At 48.9% G+C, this 27,757-nt stretch overlaps 1 protein-coding gene across 1 annotated transcript; it reads right to left on the reverse strand.

Annotated features, from left to right (window-relative positions):
• Window positions 1–386: 386 nt before the first annotated feature.
• On the reverse strand, window positions 387–24,441 carry GABARAPL2 (GABA type A receptor associated protein like 2). The gene is made up of 4 exons (XM_082270616.1): window positions 24,331–24,441; window positions 8,875–8,930; window positions 5,749–5,921; window positions 387–797 (listed from the first exon to the last, which is right to left on the reverse strand). Exons 1-4 carry the CDS (start codon window positions 24,362–24,364, stop codon window positions 707–709), a joined length of 354 nt encoding a protein of 117 aa, XP_082126742.1. The 5' UTR covers window positions 24,365–24,441; the 3' UTR covers window positions 387–706.
• Window positions 24,442–27,757: the final 3,316 nt, after the last annotated feature.

Consider the following 27,757-nt stretch of genomic DNA (forward strand, 5'->3'; position numbering starts at 1 on the left):
AAAGCTGCAATACAATAGTCCTTGTTCACACCGGTGCCACTTGTCATCTGATTGGATAAGTCACACCCTATTTTCGGCAATGGAACTGTTCAAATCGGTGACTCTGAGTTTGCAGTGCTGCACCAAATTAAAAAAATTTCCTGCGCTATTTTTGGCGATTGCAGGTGCGACTTGCATAGACCTCTGTGCATGAAGTCGCACTGACACGTAGCTTTCAAATCACGTGATTTTCAAGTGAAATCCGATGATTTTAAAGTCGGATTCGGTGAGAACGGGGGCTACAGGGGGGGGGGGGGGGGCTCCTTGCAGTTAAGGAAAGACAACGCTAACATTTATTCCCAGGTTTCCCTTCCTTCAAAATCATTAACAAAGAAGCACCTTTCACGTCTGCGCAGCGCATGCCGCCAGGTCCTCCTTTATACACACTAGGACTATAATGAACCCCTTTTGCTGGCAAACAGTCCACCACCTTAATTTGTACATGGTGACTGTGGCTGTGCCAGAAAAGAGGCTGCAAAATAAAATAATAAAAAAAAAAAAAAAAAAGCACAAAAAAGAATAAATTAAAATGAAATATCTACAGACAGCGATATACACAGAGAACGAGTTTATCAGAAACACATCCAGTTACCGAGCCGCTACGCTACAGGGCAGTGCGCTAAAACCACGGTCGTTATTTACAAGATTCACAAGCTGTTGCGGTGCTTCAAAAGCCGAACGTGTTCTCGCCGCTGTACGCCACATACAAGAAGCCGTCCTCGTCTTTTTCTTTCTCGTACAGCTGTCCCATGGTTAGGCTGGAAGAGAAGGAGAGAACTTTCTGTCATTCAAGATAAAGTGGACCTTTCACTCCGCTTACACTCCATTCCCCCATCCCCGCCGTTGCTCCGCTTACCCTCCCTTCACCCAACCCCAGCGTTGCTCCGCTTACCCTCTCTCCCTTCACCCAACCCCGGCGTCACGCCGCTTACCCTCCCTCCCTTCACCCAACCCTGGCGTCGCTCCGCCTACCCACCCTCCCTTCACCCAACTTCGCTCCACTTACCCTCCTTTCACCCAACCCCAGCGTCACCCCGCTTACCCTCCCTCCCTTCACCCAACCCTGGCGTTGCTCCGCCTACCCACCCTCCCTTTACCCAAAGCGGCTTTGCTACACTTACCCTCCCTTCACCCAACCCCGGCGTTACCCCGCTTACCCTCTCTCCCTTCACCCAACGTCACTCCGCTTACCCTCCCTTCACCCAACCCCAGCGTCCCTTTAGCACTTGCCGACCAGCCGCCGCACTTATACAGTGGCAGGTTCCAGGAATTCTCCGTACATGTACAGCGGGCTGCGGGAGCCATACTGGGGGGTGCGTGCGCCCACTCACCAGCAGAGAAGCCGATCCATGGTCGCCGGGCCCCTGGAATCACTCCCCGTGAAGTTCCTCCCACCGATACCAATTATGGGACATTATTCCTCCCACTGACACCAATAATGGGACATTATTCCTCCCGCTGACACCAATGATGGGGCACTATTCCTCCCGCTGACACCAATGATGGGGCACTACTCCTCCCACTGACACCAATGATGGGCCACTATTCCTCCCACTGACACCAATGATGGGCCACTATTTCTCCCACTGACACCAATGATGGGGCACTATTCCTCCCGCTGACACCAATGATGGAGCACTATTCCTCCCGCTGACACCAATGATGGAGCACTATTCCTCCCGCTGACACCAATGATGGGACACTATTCCTCCCGCTGACACCAATGATGGGGCACTATTCCTCCCGCTGACACCAATGATGGGGCACTATTCCTCCCGCTGACACCAATGATGGGGCACTATTCCTCCCGCTGACACCAATGATGGGGCACTATTCCTCCCGCTGACACCAATGATGGGGCACTATTCCTCCCGCTGACACCAATGATGGGGCACTATTCCTCTCACTGACACCAATGATGGGGCACTATTCCTCCCGCTGACACCAATGATGGGGCACTATTCCTCCCGCTGACACCAATGATGGGGCACTATTCCTCCCGCTGACACCAATGATGGGGCACTATTCCTCCCACTGACCACAAACTCTGAGGCACTGTTTATTCTCACTGATGTTGGGCCACCCTAATGTCTGAAGGACATTAAACAGGCCCTTTGAGAAGTGTAGGGACCCCTGTACTAACACAACATGCTCACTGTACTTCTAAAAGCCACATCTGGGACTGCTGAAAGTTCCCAGCATGCACCATTGGCTCAGAATAGTCACAAACAACTCCCTGCACTTATCTCCATAGGCGGGTACACTGGATTATTACACACAATGAGGAACAATGACTGTACACTGACAGTGATGAGTAAATAATAATTACAAGCATTGTATCCCTTCTATTTTTATATCGTAATTTCAGGGCTCATAATTTTCCTCAAAGCGTTATTAAACCCAAAACCAGAAATGTCATATATTGCAGCTTACCAATCATTAGATGTGGCGGCCACATTACATTAGTTTTCATTTTTTAGGCATTTTTCCCCTCTATTTTCACCTGGTGATCTGGCCAGTAACATACCTCCTGTATTAGAGCGCCTCCACTCTGGATGAAGGAGCACAGGGGCACCTTTGGACAGCAGTACTGTCTGGAGGAAGGAGAGTGTTGAATGGACTTAACCTCTCCCCACCTGGCCTGGTGTCCCTTTTAAAAGTTCTTAATGTGCAGGAAGGATCGGCAGTAATGTGACCACTGTGATTGGCTGTCACAGTGGTCACATGATCGGAAGCTGGACTGCTGATGTTTTCTCGGGACTAAGAGCGTTTTTTGGCAGTTCGGTCTTTATTCCAGGAGCGCTCCCCCAACACACAAACATTGCATGCCCACCGACACAGAGTGCCTTGAAAAAGTATTCACACCCCTTGAAATTTTCCACATTTTCTCATGTTACAACCAAAAATGTAAATTTATTTTATTGGGATTTTATGTGATAGATCGACACAAAGTGGCCATAATTGTGAAGTGAAAGGAAAATGATAAATCTGTGATAAGTGTGGCTGCATTTGTATTCACCCCCCGAGTCAATACTTTGTAGAACTGCCTTTCCCTGCAATTACAGCTGCAAGTCTTTTTGGGGATGTCTCGGCCAGCTTTGCACATCTAGAGAGGACATTTCTGCCCATTCTTCTCAGCAAAATATCTCAAGCTCTGTCAGATTGGATGGAGAGCGTCTGTGAACAGCAATTTTCAAGTCTTGCCACAATCTCAATGTGATTTAGGTCTGGACTGTGACTGGGCCATTCTAACACATGAATATGCTTTGATGTAAACCATTCCATTGGAGCTCTGGCTGGATGTTTCGGGCCGTTGTCCTGCTGGAAGGTGAACCTCCGCCCCAGTCTCAAGTCTTTTCTTCTAAGATTGCCCTGTATTTGGCTCCATCCATCTTCCCATCAACTCTGACCAGCTTCCCTGTCCCTGCTGAAGAAAAGCATCCCCACACAATGATTCTGCCACCACCATGTTTCACAGTGGGGATGGTGTGTTCAGGGTGATGTGCAGTGTTAGTTTTCCCCCACACATAGCGTTTTGCTTTCAGGCCAAAAAGTTAAATTCTGGTCTCCTCTGACCAGATCACCTTCTTCCACATGTTTGCTGTGTCCCCCACATGGCTTCTCCCAAACTGCAAACAGGACTTCTTATGGCTTTCTTCCACCAATGGCTTTCTTCTTCTCACTCTTCCATAAAGGGCAGATTTGTGGAGCGCACGACTAATAGTTGTCCTGTGGACAGATTCTCCCACCTGAGCTGTGGATCTCTGCAGCTCCTCCAGAGTTCCCATGGGCCTCTTGGCTGCTTCTCTGATGAATGCTCTCCTTGCCCGGCCGGTCAGTTTAGGTGGACGGCCATGTCTTGGTAGGGTTGCCCGGCCGGTCAGTTTAGGTGGACGGTCAATGTCTTAGTAGGGTTGCCCGGCTGGTCAGTTTAGGTGGACGGCCATGTCTTGGTAGGGGCCCGGCTGGTCAGTTTAGGTGGACGGCCATGTCTTGGTAGGGGCCCGGCTGGTCAGTTTAGGTGGACGGCCATGTCTTGGTAGGGGCCCGGCCGGTCAGTTTAGGTGGACGGCCATGTCTTGGTAGGGTTGCAGTTGTGCCATACTCTTTCCATTTTCCCATGATGGATTGAACAATGCCCTGTGAGATGTTCAAAGCTTGGGAGATTTTTTTTATAGCCGAACCCTGCTCTACACTTCTCCACAACTTAATCCCTGACCTGTCTGGTGTGTTCCTTGGCCTTCATGATGCTGTTTGTTCATTAAGGTTCTCCAACAAACCTCTGAGGGCTTCACAGAACAGATATATTTATACTGAGATTACATTACACACAGTTGGACTCAATTTACTGAGTAGCTGACTTCTGAATGAAATTGGTTCCACTAGATTTTAGTTTGGGGTATCAGAGTAAAGGGGGGTAAATGCAAATGCACACCACACTTTTCACATTTATTTGTAAAAAATTTTGAAAATCATTTATCATTTTCCTTCCACTTCACAATTATGGCCACTTTGTGTCGGTCTATCACATAAAATACATTTATGTTCTTGGTTGTAACATAACAAAATGAGGAAAATATCAAGGGGTGTGAAAACTTTAATGCACTATATGTGTAATAGCGCAGAGTTTTGGCACTGCACACCTGGGTTACTGGAGCATAGAGGGGTTAAAGTGATTGTAAAGTCTCTTTTTTTTTTTCTTTTTAAATAAAAAAAATACCAAACATGTTATACTTCCCTTCTCTGTGCAGTTGGTTTTGCACAGAGCAGCCTGGATCCTCCTCTTCTTGGGTCCCTCCTCTGTGCTCCTGGCCCCTCCCTCCTATTGAGTGCCCCCACAGCCAGCAGCTATTTTTTTTTCATCATTTTAGGCCAATTTGTTTTCTGCTACATATTTGTGGTAAAAAAAAAAATCCCAATAAGCACAAAAAACTTATCGCGTTTACAAACTAGGAGAAAGATTTGTCTTTTATTTTTTTTTTACTAGTAATGGCGGCCATCTGCGATTTTTAGCGGGACTGCGACATTGCGGCGGACCCCTAACTGACACTTTTGGGGGGACACCAGGGGTGATCAAAGGGTTGAATGTGAGCCTAGAGGAGTGATTCTAACTGTGGGGGGGGGGGGGGGGCGTGGCTTGTGAAATGATCATAGAGACCTGTGATCCTATATAGAAGGGTCACATGATCTCTGTGATCATTCCAGTGAGAAGAACGGTCAGCTGTGTTTACAAAAACTGACCGTTCTCTCTCAGCGGGGAGCGATCGCGGGTGTCAAGCGGCAATCGGTGCCGCCAGTCCCATAGATCGGCATCCCTGCTGCCTGGGGGGGGGGGGGGGGGGGGTTAGGAGCGCTTCCACAGGTACAGCGATTTGTGCAGCCCAGCCAGCCTGCTGCAGTATATATGCAGTCGGCAAGTGGTTAAAAAAGAAAACTAACTGTGCACATGTATGGGACACTCTGAACGTTATTGACATGTTTGTACAATGTTGCCGTAACCTTTTTATTTGGCTTGTTGGCTGTTCCAATTTCTTACTTTTATATGTTCTTTTGTAAAATCTTTAATAAAAACTATTGAACATTAAAAAAGAAAACTAAAGCAGCCATCACATCGAAGAATGAGTAAGCTGCAATATAATAAATGTTTGCTTTTGGGTTGAATACGGATTTAAAGCTGCAGTTGGGACTGTACAGGCCGGTGTAGCTCACCTAGACTGTGGCACAGTCTTGTCTACAAACAGGAAGATGGCTTTTTCTGAAGGCAGCTGAATGCGTTTTCTGATGATCCACATGAACTGGGCCACGGTGATGTCAGAAGGAACCAAGTATTTCCGTTTGTCGATGTCCACGATCTGTGAGCCGGACACTTTCTCCACAATCACCTGGGAAGGAGAAACCAATCATTAGAATAGAGAATACGACCAAAACTCAACTGTCCATTGTCTGCAGAAACAAAGCCTGGATTTCAACTTGCTTCACAATAGCTAGAAGGAGAATCCTCAGGGAATGGACCTCCGCTTTCCCCCTTCAGTCACTGATGTAAGATCTGATCCCGGCACCTTCCTCCGTAAAGAGGAACTCAACTGATCGTCTACAAATCCAACCCTCAACGCTTCCATATGAAATGGGGCTCCTACGTGGCCAAATCTCCCCACCCAAGGACAACTCTCCCAAATATGTCTAACCCTTCAGCACCCAAATGAGACCCTCCCCGGTTCTTTATCCCCACCCCAACTGAGACCCTCCCCGGTTCTTTATCCCCACCCCAACTGAGACCCTCCCCGTTCTTTATCCCCACCCCAACTGAGACCCTCCCCGTTCTTTATCCTCACCCCAACTGAGACCCTCCCCGTTCTTTATCCTCACCCCAACTGAGACCCTCCCCGTTCTTTATCCCCACCTCAACTGAGACCCTCCCCGTTCTTTATCCCCACCCCAACTGAGACCCTCCCCATTCTTTATCCCCACCCCAACTGAGACCCTCCCCGTTCTTTATCCTCACCCCAACTGAGACCCTACCCGTTCTTTATCCCCACCCCAACTGAAACCCTCCCCGTTCTTTATCCCCACCCCAACTGAAACCCTCCCCGTTCTTTATCCTCGCCCCAACTGAGACCCTTCCCGTTCTTTATCCTCGCCCCAACTGAGACCCTCCCCGTTCTTTATCCTCACCCCAACTGAGACCCTCCCCGTTCTTTATCCTCACCCCAACTGAGACCCTTCCCGTTCTTTATCCTCACCCCAACTGAGACCCTCGCCGTTCTTTATCCTCACCCCAACTGAGACCCTCCCTGTTCTTTATCCCCACCCCAACTGAGACCCTCCCCGTTCTTTATCCCCACCCCAACTGAGACCCTACCCGTACTTTATCCTCACCCCAACTGAGACCCTTCCCGTTCTTTATCCTTAACCCAACTGAGACCCTTCCCGTTCTTTATCCTCACCCCAACTGAGACAGTCCCCGTTCTTTATCCTTACCCCAACTGAGACCCTTCCCGTTCTTTATCCTCACCCCAACTGAGACCCTTCCCGTTCTTTATCCTCACCCCAACTGAGACCCTTCCCATTCTTTATCCTCACCCCAACTGAGACCCTTCCCATTCTTTATCCTCACCCCAACTGAGACCCTCCCCGTTCTTTATCCTCACCCCAACTGAGACCCTCCCCGTTCTTTATCCTCACCCCAACTGAGACCCTCCCCGTTCTTTATCCTCACCCCAACTAAGACCCTCCCAGTTCTTTATCCTCACCCCATCCGAATCCTCTTATCATGCCCTCCATCTATTCTGAAGCCCTGCTCACTCATTCACTTGCAGCCTCAACTTACACCTAAATGTTATCCTTCTCTCGCTGAGAGGAGATGACTCTCAGAATTTTTCAACTGTGGTACTATCCCTCCCCCCCTCCTGCCCCCCTTTCTCCCTGCCTCCCCCCCCCCTTTTTCCTCCCTGCCCTCCCCCCCTTTTCTTCTCTCCCCCCCTTTTTTCTCCCTACTTCCCTGTCCCCCCCCTCTCCCTCCCCCCCCCACCCGTACTGCTCAGGAAGAGTGAGTACTTTTTGACTGGAGACCTCTGCAGGGGGCATTACTGCTCAGGAAGAGTGGGTACTTTTGATTGGAGCACTGTGCAGGGGCGTTATTACTCAGGAAATGGGAGTATTTTTGAATAGAGACCTGCACAGGGGGGCATTACTGCTCAGGAAGAGTGAGTACATTTGCTTGGAGCACTGTGTGCAGGGGGTGTTACTGTCTAATTAAGGTTTTTGCAGTATGGTTGCATTACAGTAATAAAAAAAATATAACAAATCTTTAATTGGTCTTTGAATCTGCTTGCCCATTGCTTCTGGTTTCCATGCCGGCCCATAGAAAACAAATGGTGCCGGTCCTTATAGAGACTCCGAGTCACTGAAGGACAACCAGGGCTTCCAGCTATGTAGAACAAAGGACATTGTGCTGTACAGAGAACAAAGCATTGCTGGGAATTCTCCCACTGGGACTTCATCAGCAGCACTAAATCAAACAAGATTAATTATTTACATGTACAAGAATATCCACACTACACACAGGGAAGGCCGTCAGTCATTATCTGGGGGAGGGGGGTCTGGAGAACGCAGGTTGTCAGTTCACAAGCAACATCTCTACCAGAACATCGCCTCCCACTGTTACTATAAAGCGGCCATGTCACATTTCCTACAGCAGGTAAAGGCAGGTTACACTCCCAGTGATGTCATCAAGTTATAGTAAATGGGTAGGCTGCATTCTTAGTGATGTCACCGGTCTCTAGCAATGGATAGGCTGAATTCTCAGTGATGTCACCGGTCTCTAGCAATGGATAGGCTGCATTCTCAGTGATGTCACCTGTCTCTATAGAATGGATAGGCTGAATTCCCAGTGATGTCACCGCTCTCTAGTGATGGATAGGCTGCATTCTCAGTGATGTCACCGGCCTCTTGCAATGGATAGGCTGCATTCTCAGTGATGTCACCGGTCTCTAGCGATGGATAGGCTGCATTCTCAGTGAGGTCACCGGCCTCTAGCAATGGATAGGCTGCATTCTCAGTGAGGTCACCACTCTCTAGTGATGGATAGGCTGCATTCTCAGTGAGGTCACCACTCTCTAGTGATGGATAGGCTGCATTCTCAGTGATGTCACTGGTTCTGACAATCGAAGCGGGAAATCAGTGCCTCCCCAGTGTATATAGAACAGTTTTGTTTTTACAAATGATATGAATGGTTGATCACACAATACTGGTTCCGATATAAAGCAATACAAACAAATAGCCTGAATAATTCAGCAGCACTTAGACGGAGAAGAACAGACAGAAGAAATCACTTACCGGAACCCGGTCTGGATATTTGGCTCGGATCTTTGCAGACTCCACACACCGGTGTTCTAGAATTAAAAGAAAAACTGAAGTTGATGAAAACCTCCAAGATATGTATGCCGTGTGGAAATGTTTAAAACTAATCCAAAAAGAGAGATATATCTAGGGGGGGGGGGGGGGGGGTACCAGCTGTCTCCTAATGTAGGGGTACCAGCTGTCTCCTAGATTACAGGCTGACCTTCATAGGCAACCCCCTTTATATGTATTGTACAGGACACCGGGGATGGGCCTGAAACACACATCTATCACTGCTGTTTGGGTTATGGTCCCTGTGACGGTACTCACCATCACTGGGAGAGAAAGACAGATACTTAATGGTTTGGATTGCTTCAAGTGGGACAGTAATATTTGTCAGCAATATCTCTCAAAGAATATATGAAGACTCTGGGACTCTAGGCCTAGCTGCCCATTGCCAATAAGGCTTCACACAGTCAGACCCCTAGCAGATGCGAATATCATCAGCTCAATCACCTGTCTTCCACACATGTTAATTATGCTGATTTACTCTGTGTTTACACTTATAATAATGTGTATTGTATTTTGATTTAGCCTTAGTCTGGTCTTCCAGTCTGGTTTAAGTGCGCTGAGTTAATTAGCATGCGGATGATAACCTTGTCTAGATGGGATTAGCTGTACCTCGTTATCTAACCATTGTGTGAGGTTTTAGGTAAATATTCGGGTCATTGTTCATGTAGTGAATGACATACTTCAAGTGTATAAAAGACTGTTTCTTGTTCAATAAAGGAGTTGATGTGTTCAGACACATACAAGCTTAGTTGTCAGGCTAGTTTTGTATGAAGGCGGCTGGAATATCTATATATGTTCAGGACTGCAAGGAAGCCGTATACTGACGGAAGACCACAAGTACAGTGTGGGTCAGTGGTTTCGTTATAGTCCCTTTAAGGTGGGGGGCGACCCACAAGAGTACACACCCATGCAGAACAAGGAGTTCCAGGAAGATCTGGGAAAAGAGAAAACACTGACCGGCAGTTTTCCCTTGATTATTAACCACTTCAGCCCCGGAAGATTTTCCCCCCTTAATGACCAGGCCATTTTTTGTGCTTCGGCACTGCGTTAATTTAACAGACAATTGCGCGGTCGCGCGACGCTGTACCCAAATAAAATTGATGTCCTTTCTTCCCCACAAATAGAGTTTTCTTTTGGTGGTATTTGATCACCTCTGCGATTTTTATTTTTTGCACTATAAACAAAAAAAGAGCGACAATTCTGAAAAACAAAATAAAAATAATATTTTTCCACTTTCTGCTATATAACATTCCTAATAAAAAAAAAAAATTGTAAAAATCAAAATTTTTCATCATTTTAGGCCAATTTGTATTCGGCTACTTATTTTTGGTAAAAAAAAAAAATCCCAATAAGTGTATTTTTGATTGGTTTGTGCAAAAGTTATAGCATCTACATACTAGAAGAAAGATTTCTCATTTTAATTTAAATTTTTTTTTTGCTAGTAATGGCGGCAATCAGCAATTTTTAGTGGGACTGCAACATTGCGGCAGACAGATCGGACCCCTAACTGACATTTTAAACACTTTTGGGGGGGACCAGTGACATTACTACAGTAATCAGTGCTAAAAATATGCACTGTTACTGTACTAATGACACTGGCAGGGAAGGGGTTAACACAGGGGCGATCAAAGGGTTAACTGTATGCCTAGGGGGTGCTTTCTAACTGTGGGGAGGATGGGCTTGTGAAATGACCATAGAGATCTGTGATCCTATATAGAAGGATCACAGGCGCTCTGTGATCATTCCAGAGGGAACAACGGTCAGCTGTGTTTACAACAGCTGACCGTCCTCTCTCAGCGGGGAGCGATTGCGGGTGCCTACAGCAATCGGTCCCCGTGGATCGGCATCTCTGCTGCCTAGCAGAGGGGAGGGGGGGGGGGGTGGAGACCTGTGATCTTATATAGAAGGATCACAGGCACTCTGTATTGATTCCACATAGAACAACGGTCTGATGTGTTTACAGACCGTCGTTCTCTCTCCACGGGGAGCGATCGCGGGTGTCCGGCGGCAATCAAGGCTCCTGGCCCCGTGAATCAGCTTCACCGCTGGCAAATGGGGGCCCCCCAGGATCACTTCTGCGGATCGCCGTACAGGTGGGACGGTTGCAAGCAGTTAAAAAAAGAAACTGGCTCCTAGATTCAAAGCCAAATTTGTCAAGGCCTCATTTAAAGGGCCAGCACCCGCTTCTTATGTACTGGGTCTGATCGGCACCGGTGCTGCAAAACACTGAGGGATGCATGGAGGAAGGCATAAAAGCCCTGGTCCAGGCCATAGCGGCCCAGCAGGAAGATACTCGGGTACAACTTCAGATCTCCACAGAAGTCGGCTGCTGCCACTGGTTCTGGGTCCAATTCTGTTCTTTTTCTGGTTCTGTTTTGCACCCATAAATTGGAGCACACGGCCAGAACTTGTCGCTCAGCTATTGAAGTGACGCATTGTTTACATACAAGGGCTTGCTGTGATTCATAGAAAAGATGAATGGAATGAGGCCGTCACATGATCAGTGAGGTGTCAGGAATGAAGATTAGTTACATAGCCGACACATGACTACAGAACACGCCTCACACATTATATACATCCTTCTGGTGACCTGGATACACAATTCAGCTCCACCCCACTAATGACACTTTTTGTTTACATGTAACAATCAGTATTTTTTGCTAGAAAATGTTTTAGAACCCCCAGCTGACCACAGATCAGGGTTAAGGACCAATCACAGCAGCCCTTTACTATGTGATCAGCCGCGTCCAATCACAGCTGACCGAGATATAAACACAAACGCCGGTTATTGGGAGAGAAGAGCCGGTACCCTGCTTGTGTAAAAGGCAGATCTACACTGATAATCAGGGCACTGATAATGTCCAGATTAGCAGTGCTGCCTATCAAAGGCGTCCCAACAGTGCCCGTCAGCTGGGCCTCGTCAGTGCCCATCAGCGGGGCCTCGTCAGTGCCCACCTCATCAGTGCCCACCAGCGGGGCCTCGTCAGTGCCCACCAGCGGGGCCTCGTCAGTGCACACCTCATTGCCCATCAGCAGGGCCTCGTCAGTGCCCATCAGTGGGGCCTCGTCAGTGCACACCTCATCATTGCCCATCAGCGGGGTCTCGTTAGTGCCCATTAGCAGGGCCTCGTCAGTGCCCATCAGAAGGCCTCGTCAGTGCACACCTCATCAGTGCCCATCAGCGGGGCCTCATCAGTGCCCATCAGCGGGGCCTCATCAGTGCCCATCAGCGGGGCCTCATCAGCGGGGCCCCATCAGTGCACACCTCATCATTGCACATCAGCGGGGCCCCATCAGTGCCCATCAGTGAAGGAGAAAAATGACCTGTTTGCAAAATTTTATAACAAAACTATAAGAAAAGTTTTTTCTTTTTCTAAATGTTTGGTCTTTTTTTGTTTCTTTAGCAAAAATAAACTCAATGGTGATTAAAGAGGAGTTCCACCCCCTGATAAAAAATGTAAAGTCAGCAGCTACAAATACTGTGTACTTACCTGTCCAGGGAGCCTGTGATGTCGGCACCTGAAGCCAATTTTTCGGGTCAGCCCTCGGGTGCTGCCACCGCCATTCAGGGTAATGGAAAACTGGCAGTGAAGCCTTTTCAGCTTCACAGCCGGTTCCCTACTGCGCATGCACAAAGCACGTTTTGCTTTATAATTGGTCCAGTGGCGATGGAAGTCCGAACTTCTGAGGGATGGCACCGTAGTGCTGTCTCCCAGAAGTGAGGAAGGGTACCTGTCACAAACAGAGACTGGGCTGCGGTCTGTGAAAGATGAGGTCACGCAGAGAATCGTAATCTTTATTCTAAAAAAATGGTAATTCTCTAATTTTATCCGGAATCGTGCCGCTCCGGTGTAGATTTCCCTTTTCCACAAGCCGGTTATCGGCTCGGCTCGGCTCTCGGCTCGGCTCGGCTCGGCTCTCCTCTCGGCTCGGCTCTCCTCTCGGCTCGGCTCTCCTCTCGGCTCGGCTCTCGGCTCTCCTCTCCTCTCGGCTCGGCTCTCCTCTCGGCTCGGCTCGGCTCATGCTGTCAGCATGAGAAAAGGAGCGCCGATACCCAGCTTCTGTTTACCTCCGTGATTGGACACAGCTGATCACATGGTAAAGAGCCGCTGATTGGCTCGGAAAACACCGACCACAGAGCACACCGCCAGCGCCATTATGGGAGGCCATCATAGGACAGGCTCCCAGGACTGCACTGTAGCTGCCATTTAGCTATAGGGCGGTCAGCAATAAATTCACCACTTGCTGACCGCCCGCCCGCCGCAGATATACTACAGCAGACTGACTCGGCTGCGTGAACTGCTGTACCTGTACTGCGGATCGCGGGAGCGTTCTTGGGGGTGTGCCCGCCCCTATTAGGCAGTGGGGAAGCCGATCCCGGGGGATGGGATTGCCTCCTGACACCCGCGATCGTTCCCCGCAGAGAGAGGACGGTCGGATGTTGTAAACACAGCCAACTGTTCTTCTCCCTGAAATGTTCACAGAGCGCCTGTGATCCTTCTATTTAGGATCACAGGTCTCTGTGTTGATTCCACAAGTCCCTCCCCCACACAGTTAGAAAACACTCCCCTAGGCTCACACTTAACCCTTTGATTGCCCCTGGGTTAACCCCTTACCTACCAGTGTCATTAGTACAGTGACAGTGCATATTTATAGCACTGATTACTGTAGTAATGTCACTGGTCACCCCAAAAGTGTCAAAAATGTAAGTTAGGGGTCCGTTAGTCAATTAGGTCTCTATGATAATTTCACAAGCCACGCCCCCACAGTTAGAATCACTCCCCTAGGTACACATTTAACCCCTTGATCCCCTACTGTGTTAACCCCTTCACTGCCAGTGTCATTTTTACAGTAACAGTGCATATTTATAGCACTGATTACTGTAGTAATGTCACTGGTAACCCCAAAAGTGTCAAAAATGTCAGTCAAGGGTCCGATCTGTCCGCCACAATGTAACAGTCTCACAAAAAAATAAAAAAAAAAAAAAAACGCAGATCGCCGCCATTACTAGTAAAAAAAAAAAAATATATAAAAATGACATAAATCTTTCCCGTAGTTTGTAGACGCGATAACTTTTACACAAACCAATCAAAATACACTTATTGGCATTTTTTTTTTACCAAAAATATGTAGCAGAAAACAAATTGGCCTAAAAGGATGAAAAACTTTGATTTTTACATTTTTTGGGGGGGAATGTCATATAGCAAAATGTGAAAAAAATATATATATTTTTTTTTCAGAATTGTCGCTCTTTTTTTGTTTATAGTGCAAAAAAAAAATAAAAAAAAAAAAAAAAGGAGAAAAAAAAAACCTTAGTTACTTACCGGTGACGGTATTTCTAAGAGCCTTTCAGGACAGCACCTGGAGAGAGCGCAGCTCCACCCAATCCACAGGAAACACTGCAAATAAAAACTCCTCCTCTTCCACCATGCCTCAGTCATAGAGTAGCCTCCGACATGCTGGAAAACATAAACTACCACAGGTTAAACATTTACAAATTATATTATATTATAAACAAAACCAAGGGGGGGGTAGCTGCTGCTGTCCTGAAAGGCTCTTAGAAATACCGTCACCGGTAAGTAACTAAGGTTTTCTCAGATCGCCTTTCAGGACAGCACCTGGAGAGGATAAGCGAGTAACTTACACTTAGGGTGGGACCACTGCCTGCAGAACTTTTCTGCCAAAGGCTTGATCCTGAGCTGACAACAAGTCCAACCTGTAATGTCTAATAAAGGTTGAATAGCTGGACCAGGTAGCTGCCTTGCAGATTTGATCAGGCGAAGCACCGGCCCTTTCAGCCCATGAGGTTGCCACAGACCTTGTAGAATGCGCCAAGATGCCTTCTGGAGGTTCTTCTCCTTGAGCTACATAAGCCTGTTCAATTGCCCATCTGAGCCATTTGCCTAAAGTGCTCTTTGATGCTTTTTCTCCTATACGGGACCCTGAGAAGATGACAAATAATGCATTTGTCTTTCTAAATTCCTTAGTTACCAGGAGGAACTGAAGTAAGCATCTCCTCACATCCAAGGTATGAAAGGATTCTTCCCGAGTATTACTAGGAGTTGAGGAGAAAGTTGGTAAGACAATTTCTTGTGATCTATGAAAAGATGAAGCAATCTTTGGAAGAAAGGCTGGGTCCGTTCTTAGGACTACTCGATCTGCAAAAATTGTCAAAAAAGGGTCTGAAATTGAGAGGGCCTGGATCTCACTGATCCTCCTGGCCGAGGTTATTGCTATCAAAAAGATAGTCTTCAAAATTAAATTCTTCAGGGAAGCCTCTTTTAAAGGTTCAAAAGAAAACTTAGTCAAACCTTGTAACACAATGGTCAAATCCCATTTGGGAAATACTTTAAGGGCTATTGGCCTGTTGCGGGCTAATGCCTTGAAAAAACGAATGATTAGAGTCTCTTGGGACAAAGTCTTTTCGAAAAAAACTGAAAGTGCCGCTACTTGCGTCTTTAAAGTACTTGCTGCTAGTCCTTTCTCCATTCCCTCATGGAGGAACTCAAGCACTGAAATTAAATTTTTTAATTCAAAATTTTTGCTGGAACACCAAAAGTTGTATTTTCTCCAGACTTTCAAGTAAATATCCCTAGTCACCTTCTTCCTGCTGGAGAGAAGGGTGGAGATAACTTTTTCTGACAGGCCTCTGGCTCTCAAGATGTCTTCTTCAGTAACCACGCTGTCAGTTGTAAGCGGTCCAGTTCTGGGTACACTAGGTTCCCCTGTGTCAACAGATCTCTCCTGTATGGAAGTTTCCAGGGAGGTTCTGAGGCAAGATTCAGTAGGAGGGCGAACCAAGGTCTCTTTGGCCAGTAAGGTGTAATCAGAATCAAGTTGGTCTTTTCTTCCCTGAACTTTTTGAGAACCAACGGAATCAGTTGGAATGGAGGGAAAGCGTAAGACAAACGGAAGTCCCATGGATGGGCTAGAGCATCCAAGCCCCAGTCCTGATCCTCCCTGTGTAGGGAAAAGAATCTTTGGACTTTGTTGTTCTGTTGACAAGCGAACAAATCTATTTGGGGAAGACCCCAGACTTCCACGATCTGCATGAATACTTCTTGATCCAGACTCCATTCTGATTCCAACACCTTTTTCCTGCTCAGCAGATCTGCTAGAAGGTTTTGTGACCCCTTCAGATGCACCGCTGTCAGAGAGGCTAGATTTTTCTCCGCCCAGGAGAGTAGCTGTATTGCCAGATCTGATAGCTGTCTGCTTCTTGTGCCTCCTTGCTTTGACACGTAGGCCACTGCTGTCATGTTGTCCGACAGAACTTGCACATGATGGCCCCTGACTGTCTGTTGAAAGGACCAAAGACCCAAAAGGATGGCTTTCAACTCCCGCCAGTTGGATGATTTCCTGGACTCTGCTTTGGACCATGTCCCTTGCATCGTCCGGCCTTCCAGGTGGGCTCCCCAACCCCACGAACTGGCATCCGTCGTCAGACGTTTGTTCGTCTGGAAAGTCCATTGCAGACCTTCTTCCAGATTTCTGGAATTCCTCCACCACCACAGAGATCTCTTTGCTTTCGTGGAGATTCTGATGGATTTCTCCAGATGTTCCGGGTATGACCAACTCTGCAGAATGTCTCTCTGGAGAAGACGGGAATGCAGTCTTGCCCACTGTACTGCAGGGATAGCGGCTGTGAGCAAGCCCAAAGCTGCCATGGCCGACCTGACAGTAACCTGATGATTGGTTTGTAATCGAGCAACTGCGTTCTGAGTCTTCTCGATCTTTTCTTGAGGTAGAAACACCTTCTGGAGGACCGAATCTATTCTGTATCCCAGAAATTTTATCTGCTGAGATGGAATCAAGCTGGATTTCTCCAAATTCATGAGCCACCCCAGACTCTCTAGGTGGTCCTGAGTCTCCTGAAGGTGTACCAACGCCTGGCTCTTGGACTCTGCAAAAATTAGCAGATCGTCCAGGTAAGGGACAATTGAAATACCCCTCAGCCTTAATGGCTCTAGGGCATCCGCCATTACCTTGGTAAACACCCTTGGAGAAGATGAGAGGCCAAAGGGGAGGGCCCTGAACTGCAGATGCCAGACCGATTCCCAGAGATTGACCGCCAGCCTTAGGAATTTCTGGCACTCCTGATTTATTGGGATGTGCAGGTAAGCGTCCCTCAGATCCAAGGATGCCATGAAACAGTTTGGGGACAACAGTTTGGTCACTGAATAAATGGTGTCCATCCTGAAGTGCTTGTACCGAATTGATCTGTTTAGGATTTTCAAATTTAGGATCATTCGGTACTTGCCTGAGGGTTTTTTCACTAGAAAGATCTGAGAATAAAACCCACGGCCTTGTTGCCCCTCGGGGACTTGGATAATCACTTCCTGTTGAATCAGCTCTTGTAAAAGAGACATCATTGAGGAAGCCTCTTCCGGATCCCTTGGAAGGGGAGTAACATGGAATCTGCTTGGAGGTGTCTCCGAAAACTCCAGTTTGTATCCTTGAGCCACTATATTCTTTACAAAGGGGCTTGCGGATACCTCTTCCCAACGTGGGAGGAACCATAACAGCCTTCCTCCCACTGGAAGACTGTTGTCACTTGCTTTTATTGGCCTGGTCAGGTGGTCTAACGAGGACTCCACCTTTCCCTTTGCCTTTATGGGAGGTCCATCTTGATCTCTGATCTTGTTCACGACCTCTGTTGGTTTGTTGAACAGAACGAAATCTCTTCTTAGGAGGCGATTTCTTTTTTGACGGAAAGGCCTTCTTCTTATCCGCCGTTCTGTCAAGAATTGCTTCCAATTCAGGCCCGAAAAGCAAGTCACCGGCAAAAGGTAAACCACAGAGTTTCACCTTAGAAGCTGAATCACCTGTCCAGGTTTTCAACCAGACCGCCCTCCTGGCAGAGTTGACGAGGGCTGCTGACCTGGCAGACATTTTGATAGACTCAGCAGAAGCATCGGCCATATATTTTACTGCCTTTAGGAGCAGCGGAAATGAATCCAGGAGATCTTTCCTTGCTGTTCCAGCCTCCACATGCCCTTTAAGTTGTTCGAGCCAGCACTCAAGATTTCTGGCTACCACCGTGGAGGCCATGGCCGGCTTAAGGCTGGACGTAGAGGAATCCCAAGCCTTTTTAAGGAGAGAATCTGCCCTTTTATCCATGGTGTCTTTCAGAACACCCATGTCCTCGAACGCCAAATCCGTGCGGCGAGACACCTGAGAAAAAGCAGCATCCACTCTGGGCTTCTTGTTCCATAGGTGCGCCGTATCCTCTTCAAACGGAAATCTCCTTCTTAGGGATTTAGAGAAAAAAGGGGCCCTCTCTGGGTCCTTCCACTCTTTTTCAATAGATTCCGTAAGGACTTTATGAACAGGAAAAACCCTGCGCTTTGTCTGTTCAAGGCCCTGGTACATTTTGTCATGAAGTGAAACTTGCACCTTTTCTTCTGCGATTTCCAACGTGGTGTAAATCGCTTTCAGCAACTCATCAACCTCTTCCAAGGATAATTTGTATCTGGAAGAACTAGCCACCTCTTCCTTCTCTTCCTCCTCTGAATCCCTGATGGAACAGAGAGCACTCTCCCCCTCATCTTCTGAATCGCTTGACACTGCAGACTTAGAAGTAGACGGCTGGGAAGATGTACCACCCGTTTGTTGGGAATCTGATAGAACTTGTGGCGTCCTGGATAACAGGGAACGAACTGAGGACAGGGTGTCTGTAAGTTCTTTAAATGAAGATATAAATTCATTATTCTGCTGACTAGACTCTTCCTTCACAAGGTCAGCAATACATGCTTTACAAAGTGGCTTCACCCAGGAATCTCTGAGTGGATTCTTGCATGAAGGGCATTTCCTTGATGCTGGGGCTCTTGTCTTCACTGTGGCTTTAACCTAGTAAAGAAAAAGCCACCATGAAAGCCCAATAACCACTATAAAAGAAAACCACCACCTAGTGATTTCTTGCAAGGGAGAAAATCGTGACCCACACCAAAAAGGATCAGAAGAAAAGACTCCCAGATGCATATATATCCTGTTAGACTGGGAACAGTTACTCAGTCTACAGGGCAGGCTCCAAAGGAGGAAGGAAGAAACCCCACAATAAAAGCTCACACAGTAAAGAAAAAAGAGGCACCACTGCACCTCTCCTACCTGAGCTTGGCCGGCGCTGGCGGTGCCTGCTTCCACCGTCGCTGCAGACTTTTCCTCCATGTTGTTGAAAAGCGCAGCTTGCTGGCAGATCTCTCCATTTAAATACCGCTTCCCGCGTCCTCCTCTGTGGACCGGAAGCGGAAGCGCCGACCTCGTGACCTGCCTCTGACCCCTGCGTGTATTGCGGTTGGAGCAAACGCCGCCACGCCCCCACCGGAAGTCCCGTCCACCGGAAGTGACGCCGCGCGTCCCCGGGATCAGAGTCCGAAAGTGCGGGAGATTCGAATGCCAAAAGCGGCTCCCCGCCCGCCGACCGGCCGAAGCGCGGACCTCTGACGCCCGGACCGGATCCTCCGATGGGTTTCAGCTCCCCTGAGCGAACGAGGTGAGAGGCTCCGGAGCATACCCCCTTTGACACTCCAGGGAGGGGAGCTGGGATGGTCTCCATGCTGAAACAGCAAACAAAAACTGGGCAACAAATCCTTCTCTCCCCCTGGAGAGAGTGCAGCCCTTCCACATAGCTCCTGCAATGCTTCCACCATGGCGGAGGAAACACAAATGACTGAGGCATGGTGGAAGAGGAGGAGTTTTTATTTGCAGTGTTTCCTGTGGATTGGGTGGAGCTGCGCTCTCTCCAGGTGCTGTCCTGAAAGGCGATCTGAGAAAAATTGCACAGGTGATCAAATACCACCGAAAGGAAACTATTTCTGGGGAAAAAAAAGACATCAATTTTATTTGGGTACAGCGTCGCAGGAACGCGCAATTGTCAGTTAAAGTAACGCAGTGCCGAATCACAAAAAAAGGCCTGGTCATTAAGGGGGGAAATCCTTCCGGTCCAGAACTGGTTAAGGATAATAATATGAAGCCATTTATTATCACGGTATTTTGCCTCCTTTTTAAATCCTAATGATAACAGAAATTCCCCCCAATGGTCCCGATGAAAAGTTCCCATCCCCCGCAATGTTTGACCTTGCTATGGACACACAAGATGACACACAAGGGATAAAATAGCAATTAAAGGTTAATTTCCCACATCTGTGGCCTTTTGAATAGCAGTGTCTGTGTATAAATAGACAATGAGTTTGTCAGCTCTCATGTGAATGCACAGAGCAGGCTGGATACTGAGCCATGGGGAGCCAGAAAAGAACTGTCAAGAAGACCTGCGTAACAAGGTAATGGATTATAAAGCTAGAAAAGGATATAAAAAGATTTCCAAAGCCTTGAATATGCCGGTCAGTACTGATCAATCACTTATTAAGAAGAGGTAAATTTGGGGATCTCTTGATACCAAGCCAAGGTCAGGTAAACCCGGAAAGATTGCAGCCAGAAGAATACTTTGGGATACAAACAACCCCCGCCCCCCCCCCCCCAGGTGACCTCAGGAGGAGTGCGGACTGCTCTGGAAACAGACAGGGTGGTTGCTGTTCAATACGATGATACTCAGACAAAAATGAGCTGCATGGGGGAGGTGCCAGAAAGAATCCTTTACTGCGCCAATGCAACAAAAATTCCCGGTTACAATATGGCCAACAACAGGACACGCCTCCATGGCCGACAACAGGACACGCCTCCATGGCCGACAACAGGACACGCCTCCATGGCCGACAACAGGACACGCCTCCATGGCCGACAGGACACGCCTCCATGGCCAACAGGACACGCCTCCATGGCCGACAACAGGACACGCCTCCAAACTTCTGGCACACCTCAATCCAGATTGACGCAACCAACATAGAGATTTATGGTCACAACCATCAGAGCTGTAGAGAAAGAATACCATCCCCCACCGTGAGGGCACAGTGTACAGTCTATATTGGAATATATGGTGGGCAGTGTACAGTCTATGATGGAGTATATGGTGGGCAGTGTACAGTATATAATGGAGTATATGGTGGGCAGTGTACAGTATATAATGGAGTATATGGTGGGCAGTGTACAGTATATAATGGAGTATATGGTGGGCAGTGTACAGTCTATATTGGAATATATGGTGGGCAGTGTACAGTCTATGATGGAGTATATGGTGGGCAGTGTACAGTATATAATGGAGTATATGGCGGGCAGTGTACAGTCTATAATGGAGTATATGGCGGGCAGTATACAGTCTATAATGGAGTATATGGAGGGCAGTGGGCAGTGTACAGTGGAGAATATGGTGGGCAGTGTACAGTATATAATGGAGTATATGGTGGGCAGTGTACAGTGGAGTATATGGTGGGCAGCGTACAGTGGAGTATATGGTGGGCAGCGTACAGTGGAGTATATGGTGGGCAGTGTACAGTGGAGTATATGGTGGGCAGTGTACAGTGGAGTATATGGTGGGCAGTGTACAGTGGAGTATATGGTGGGCAGTGTACAGTCTATAATGGAGTATATGGTGGGCAGTGTACAGTATATAATGGAGTATATGGTGGGCAGTGTACAGTGGAGTATATGGTGGGCAGTGTACAGTATATAATGGAGTATATGGAGGGCAGTGTACAGTATATAATGGAGTATATGGTGGGCAGTGTACAGTATATAATGGAGTATATGGTAGGCAGTGTACAGTATAATGGAGTATATGGTGGGCAGTGTACAGTATATAATGGAGTATATGGAGGGCAGTGTACAGTATAATGGAGTATATGGTGGGCAGTGTACAGTATATAATGGAGTATATGGTGGGCAGTGTACAGTATATAATGGAGTATATAGTGGGCAGTGTACAGTGGAGTATATGGTGGGCAGTGTACAGTGGAGTATATGGTAGGCAGTGTACAGTATATAATGGAGTATATGGTTAGAGTGTACAGTATATAATGGAGTATATGGTGGGCACTGGGCAGTGTACAGTATATAATGGAGTATATGGTGGGCAGTGTACAGTATATAATGGAGTATATGGTGGGCAGTGTACAGTGTATAATGGAGTATACTGTGGGCAGTGTACAGTATATAATGGAGTATATGGTGGGCAGTGTACAGTGGAGTATACGGTGGGCAGTGTACAGTGGAGTATACGGTGGGCAGTGTACAGTATATAATGGAGTATATGGTGGGCAGTGTACAGTGGAGTATATGGTGGGCAGTGTACAGTGGAGTATATGGAGGGCAGTGTACAGTATATAATGGAGTATATGGTGGGCAGTGTACAGTGGAGTATATGGAGGGCAGTGTACAGTGGAGGATACGGTGGGCAGTGTACAGTGGAGGATACGGTGGGCAGTGTACAGTGGAGGATACGGAGGGCAGTGTACAGTGGAGGATACGGAGGGCAGTGTACAGTGGAGGATACGGTGGGCAGTGTACAGTGGAGGATACGGTGGGCAGTGTACAGTGGAGTATACGGAGGGCAGTGTACAGTGGAGTATACGGAGGGCAGTGTACAGTGGAGTATACGGAGGGCAGTGTACAGTGGAGTATACGGTGGGCAGTGTACAGTGGAGTATACGGCGGGCAGTGTACAGTGGAGTATACGGAGGGCAGTGTACAGTGGAGTATACGGAGGGCAGTGTACAGTGGAGTATACGGTGGGCAGTGTACAGTGGAGTATACGGAGGGCAGTGTACAGTGGAGTATACGGAGGGCAGTGTACAGTGGAGTATACGGAGGGCAGTGTACAGTGGAGTATACGGTGGGCAGTGTACAGTGGAGTATACGGTGGGCAGTGTACAGTGGAGTATACGGTGGGCAGTGTACAGTGGAGTATACGGAGGGCAGTGTACAGTGGAGTATACGGAGGGCAGTGTACAGTGGAGTATACGGAGGGCAGTGTACAGTGGAGTATACGGTGGGCAGTGTACAGTGGAGGATATGGAGGGCAGTGTACAGTGGAGGATATGGAGGGCAGTGTACAGTGGAGGATATGGAGGGCAGTGTACAGTGGAGTATACGGTGGGCAGTGTACAGTGGAGTATACGGTGGGCAGTGTACAGTGGAGTATACGGTGGGCAGTGTACAGTGGAGTATACGGTGGGCAGTGTACAGTGGAGTATACGGTGGGCAGTGTACAGTGGAGTATATGGAGGGCAGTGTACAGTGGAGTATATGGAGGGCAGTGTACAGTGGAGTATATGGAGGGCAGTGTACAGTGGAGTATACGGTGGGCAGTGTACAGTGGAGTATACGGAGGGCAGTGTACAGTGGAGGATATGGAGGGCAGTGTACAGTGGAGGATATGGAGGGCAGTGTACAGTGGAGTATACGGAGGGCAGTGTACAGTGGAGTATATGGAGGGCAGTGTACAGTGGAGTATATGGAGGGCAGTGTACAGTGGAGTATATGGAGGGCAGTGTACAGTGGAGTATATGGAGGGCAGTGTACAGTGGAGTATATGGAGGGCAGTGTACAGTGGAGTATACGGTGGGCAGTGTACAGTGGAGTATACGGAGGGCAGTGTACAGTGGAGGATATGGAGGGCAGTGTACAGTGGAGGATATGGAGGGCAGTGTACAGTGGAGTATACGGAGGGCAGTGTACAGTGGAGTATATGGAGGGCAGTGTACAGTGGAGTATACGGTGGGCAGTGTACAGTGGAGTATACGGTGGGCAGTGTACAGTGGAGTATACGGTGGGCAGTGTACAGTGGAGTATACGGTGGGCAGTGTACAGTGGAGTATACGGTGGGCAGTGTACAGTGGAGTATATGGAGGGCAGTGTACAGTGGAGTATATGGAGGGCAGTGTACAGTGGAGTATATGGAGGGCAGTGTACAGTGGAGTATACGGTGGGCAGTGTACAGTGGAGTATACGGAGGGCAGTGTACAGTGGAGGATATGGAGGGCAGTGTACAGTGGAGGATATGGAGGGCAGTGTACAGTGGAGTATACGGAGGGCAGTGTACAGTGGAGTATATGGAGGGCAGTGTACAGTGGAGTATATGGAGGGCAGTGTACAGTGGAGTATATGGAGGGCAGTGTACAGTGGAGTATACGGTGGGCAGTGTACAGTGGAGTATACGGAGGGCAGTGTACAGTGGAGTATACGGAGGGCAGTGTACAGTGGAGGATATGGAGGGCAGTGTACAGTGGAGGATATGGAGGGCAGTGTACAGTGGAGTATACGGAGGGCAGTGTACAGTGGAGTATATGGAGGGCAGTGTACAGTGGAGTATACGGTGGGCAGTGTACAGTGGAGTATATGGTGGGCAGTGTACAGTGGAGTATATGGTGGGCAATATATGAGGGGTCAGGACAAGCAGTAGAAACATTAGAATGATTCAGCAGCCGTAAAGTGAGCCCCCGCCGTCCATTGCCTCCCCCTCCCGGTACGGCCCGCCCCTCCCCCTCTCACCCAGTGCGTGGTCTTCTTTGAACATCCACTTCATGGTACCGGAGCGATGACAGCGGCGACAACAACAACACAGCGGAAACTCTCTCTGACGTCACTTCCGGGAGATATCTCCGCTGCCTCCTTTAACCACGCCCTCCGTGCGGTGCTAAACAAACGCCAGTGGGCGGGGTTGGCGTCAGGTGGTCAGTCAGCTGGCCTGTGACGTCACCTCTCGGTGTCAGGAGAGTGTTGATGTCACCCTGACTGACCCGGGTGGATGGGTGTGATGAGGATGAGCTGACCGGTGTCTAAATAAAGATATAATAATGTTGTGAGAACATTCTCCACCATGACTCCTTCACACACAGAACACTCTGTACATATCTCTAATCACTGATCTATTTATACTGAAAATGCTACTTATCTGGCTGCCATGGTGATTAACCTGTCTTCCTGCTTCCTGTATTAGGGTGACAACCGATCCTTTAATGTGTGATCACTCAGCAGCGTTGTCACCTTGTTTTTCCACTTCCTGTATTAGGAAGAAATCTGTTCCTTCTGTGTGGAGATCCCACAGCAGCATCGTCCCTCCATCTTAGATTTCTATTTTATCTCTAGATCCACTTTAATAACTCCCTGTGCAGAGCAATGTGGAGCCGTCTCTGTCCTCTCTATGCAGAGCAATGTGGAGCCGTCTCTCTCTCTATGCAGAGCAATGTGGAGTCTCTTACTCTGTATACAGGGCAGTCTCTCTCTCTCTCTCTTTGTGTAGGGAAATGTGGAGTCATACAGGGTCTCCGACACATGTACACAAAGGGGGGGGGGGGGGTTACTGGTGACATAAGGGCCCTTATATGGGGGGGGGGGGGGTTACTGGTGACATCAGGGCCCTTATATGGGGCGGGGGGGATACTGGTGACATCAGGGCCCTTATATGGGGGGGTACTGGTGACATCAGGGCCCTTATATGGGGGGGGTTACCGGTGACATCAGGGCCCTTATATGGGGGGGGGGGGTTACTGGTGACATCAGGGCCCTTATATGGGGGGGTACTGGTGACATCAGGGCCCTTATATGGGGGGGGTTACCGGTGACATCAGGGCCCTTATATGGGGCGGGGGGGATACTGGTGACATCAGGGCCCTTATATGGGGGGGTACTGGTGACATCAGGGCCCTTATATGGGGGGGGGGGTTACCGGTGACATCAGGGCCCTTATATGGGGGGGGGGGGTTACTGGTGACATCAGGGCCCTTATATGGGGGGGTACTGGTGACATTAGGGCCCTTATATGGGGGGGGGGGTTACTGGTGACATCAGGGCCCTTATATGGGGGGGGGGATACTGGTGACATCAGGGCCCTTATATGGGGGGGGGGATACTGGTGACATCAGGGCCCTTATATGGGGGGGGGATTACTGGTGACATCAGGGCCATTATATGGGGGGGGGATTACTGGTGACATCAGGGCCCTTATATGGGGGGGTACTGGTGACGTTAGGGCCCTTATATGGGGGGGGGGATACTGGTGACATCAGGGCCCTTATATGTGGGGGGGATTACTGGTGACATCAGGGCCATTATATGGGGGGGGATTACTGGTGACATCAGGGCCCTTATATGGGGGGGGGGATTACTGGTGACATCAGGGTCCTTATATGGGGGGGGGGATTACTGGTGACATCAGGGCCCTTATATGGGGGGGGGGTTACTGGTGACATCAGGGCCCTTATATGGAGGGGGGATTACTGGTGACATCAGGGCCCTTATATGGGGGGGGGGAATACTGGTGACATCAGGGCCCTTATATGGGGGGGGGGTTACTGGTGACATCAGGGTCCTTATATGGGGGGGGGGATTACTGGTGACATCAGGGCCCTTATATGGGGGGGGGGGTTACTGGTGACATCAGGGCCCTTATATGGAGGGGGGGATTACTGGTGACATCAGGGCCCTTATATGGGGGGGGGGGGATTACTGGTGACATCAGGGCCCTTATATGGGGGGGGGGGGTTACTGGTGACATCAGGGCCCTTATATGGAGGGGGGGATTACTGGTGACATCAGGGCCCTTATACTGGGGGAGGGTTGCTGGTGACATCAGGGCCCTTATATGGGGGGGGGGGATTACTGGTGACATCAGGGCCCTTATATGGAGGGGGGGGGATTACTGGTGACATCAGGGCCCTTATACTGGGGGAGGGTTGCTGGTGACATCAGGGCCCTTATATGGGGGGGGGGGATTACTGGTGACATCAGGGCCCTTATATGGAGGGGGGGGGGATTACTGGTGACATCAGGGTCCTTATATGGGGGGGGGGTTACTGGTGACATCAGGGCCCTTATATGGGGGGGGGATTACTGGTGACATCAGGGCCCTTATATGGGGGGGGGGTTACTGGTGACATCAGGGCCCTTATATGGGGGGGGGGGGGATTACTGGTGACATCAGGGCCCTTATATGGGGGGAGGGTTGCTGGTGACATCAGGGCCCTTATATGGGGGGGGGGGGGTTACTGGTGACATCAGGGCCCTTATATGGGGGGGTTACTGGTGACATCAGGGCCCTTATATGGGGGGGGGGGTTACTGGTGACATCAGGGCCCTTATATGGGGGGATTACTGGTGACATCAGGGCCCTTATATGGGGGGATTACTGGTGACATCAGGGCCCTTATATGGAGGGGGGGATTACTGGTGACATCAGGTCCTTATATTGGGGGAGGGTTGCTGGTGACATCAGGGCCCTTATATGGGGGAGGGGGGGGGGTTACTGGTGACATCAGGGCCCTTATATGGACATATGCCCATATTAAGTCAATCTTTAACATGGATATGTGTCCATATAAGGGCAATGACATCCCCAGTATCCCCCCCCCCTTTGTTTACCTGTGCTGGGGCCGGGTCATTCCTGTAAACAAAGTGGGGGGGGGAGGGGAGATGCTGGTGACATTAGCACCCTTATATAAACATTGTTGGTCAGCCTATAACATGGATATGTGTCTATATAGCGTTGCTTATGTCACCAGTATCTCCCCCCCCCCCTTTGTTTACATGTGTGTGTGTGTGTGTGGGGGGGGGGGGGGGATTACCCAGGCCACAGCTGATTGGATAGTAAAGTCCAGAAAGAGATGAGCTGTGAAGATTCCTGAGCTCAGCTCCAATGAGGGGGTGAAGAGGGTTTTCATCATCAGAGGTGGGGGTTGGGGGCACTGAACCCAGACTGAAGGGATGGAGGGCCATCTGTAATAGGGATCCTGATTCATACAGACACAGCATGCTGGGAGTTGTAGTTCCCCAATATTTGGGGCTTGTGACTACAAATAACTCCCTCCCCAACCAGCTGCTACAGAGAGTGAGAATTCCTAGAATGACCTTCTATCCACACTACACACAAAGCCTCATCCAGGGGGCGCTGTGCGGGACATCACTTCCGGGGCACCACCTG

Source organism: Pelophylax lessonae (genome assembly GCF_965119305.1).
Source record: "Pelophylax lessonae genome assembly, chromosome: 10".
Lineage (NCBI taxonomy): Eukaryota > Metazoa > Chordata > Amphibia > Anura > Ranidae > Pelophylax > Pelophylax lessonae.

What these genes read in the sequence shown, in the direction of transcription:
- GABARAPL2 (XM_082270616.1), bottom strand. Translation starts at nt 24,364, where the DNA reads ATGAAGTGGATGTTCAAAGAAGACCACGCACTGG. An exon ending in AATATCCAGACCGGGTTCCG is followed by an intron (nt 5,922 to 8,874) that starts GTAAGTGATTTC and finishes TCTCCTTCCCAG; the next exon opens with GTGATTGTGGAGAAAGTGTC. An exon ending in AAGACTGTGCCACAGTCTAG is followed by an intron (nt 798 to 5,748) that starts GTGAGCTACACC and finishes CTTCTCTTCCAG; the next exon opens with CCTAACCATGGGACAGCTGT.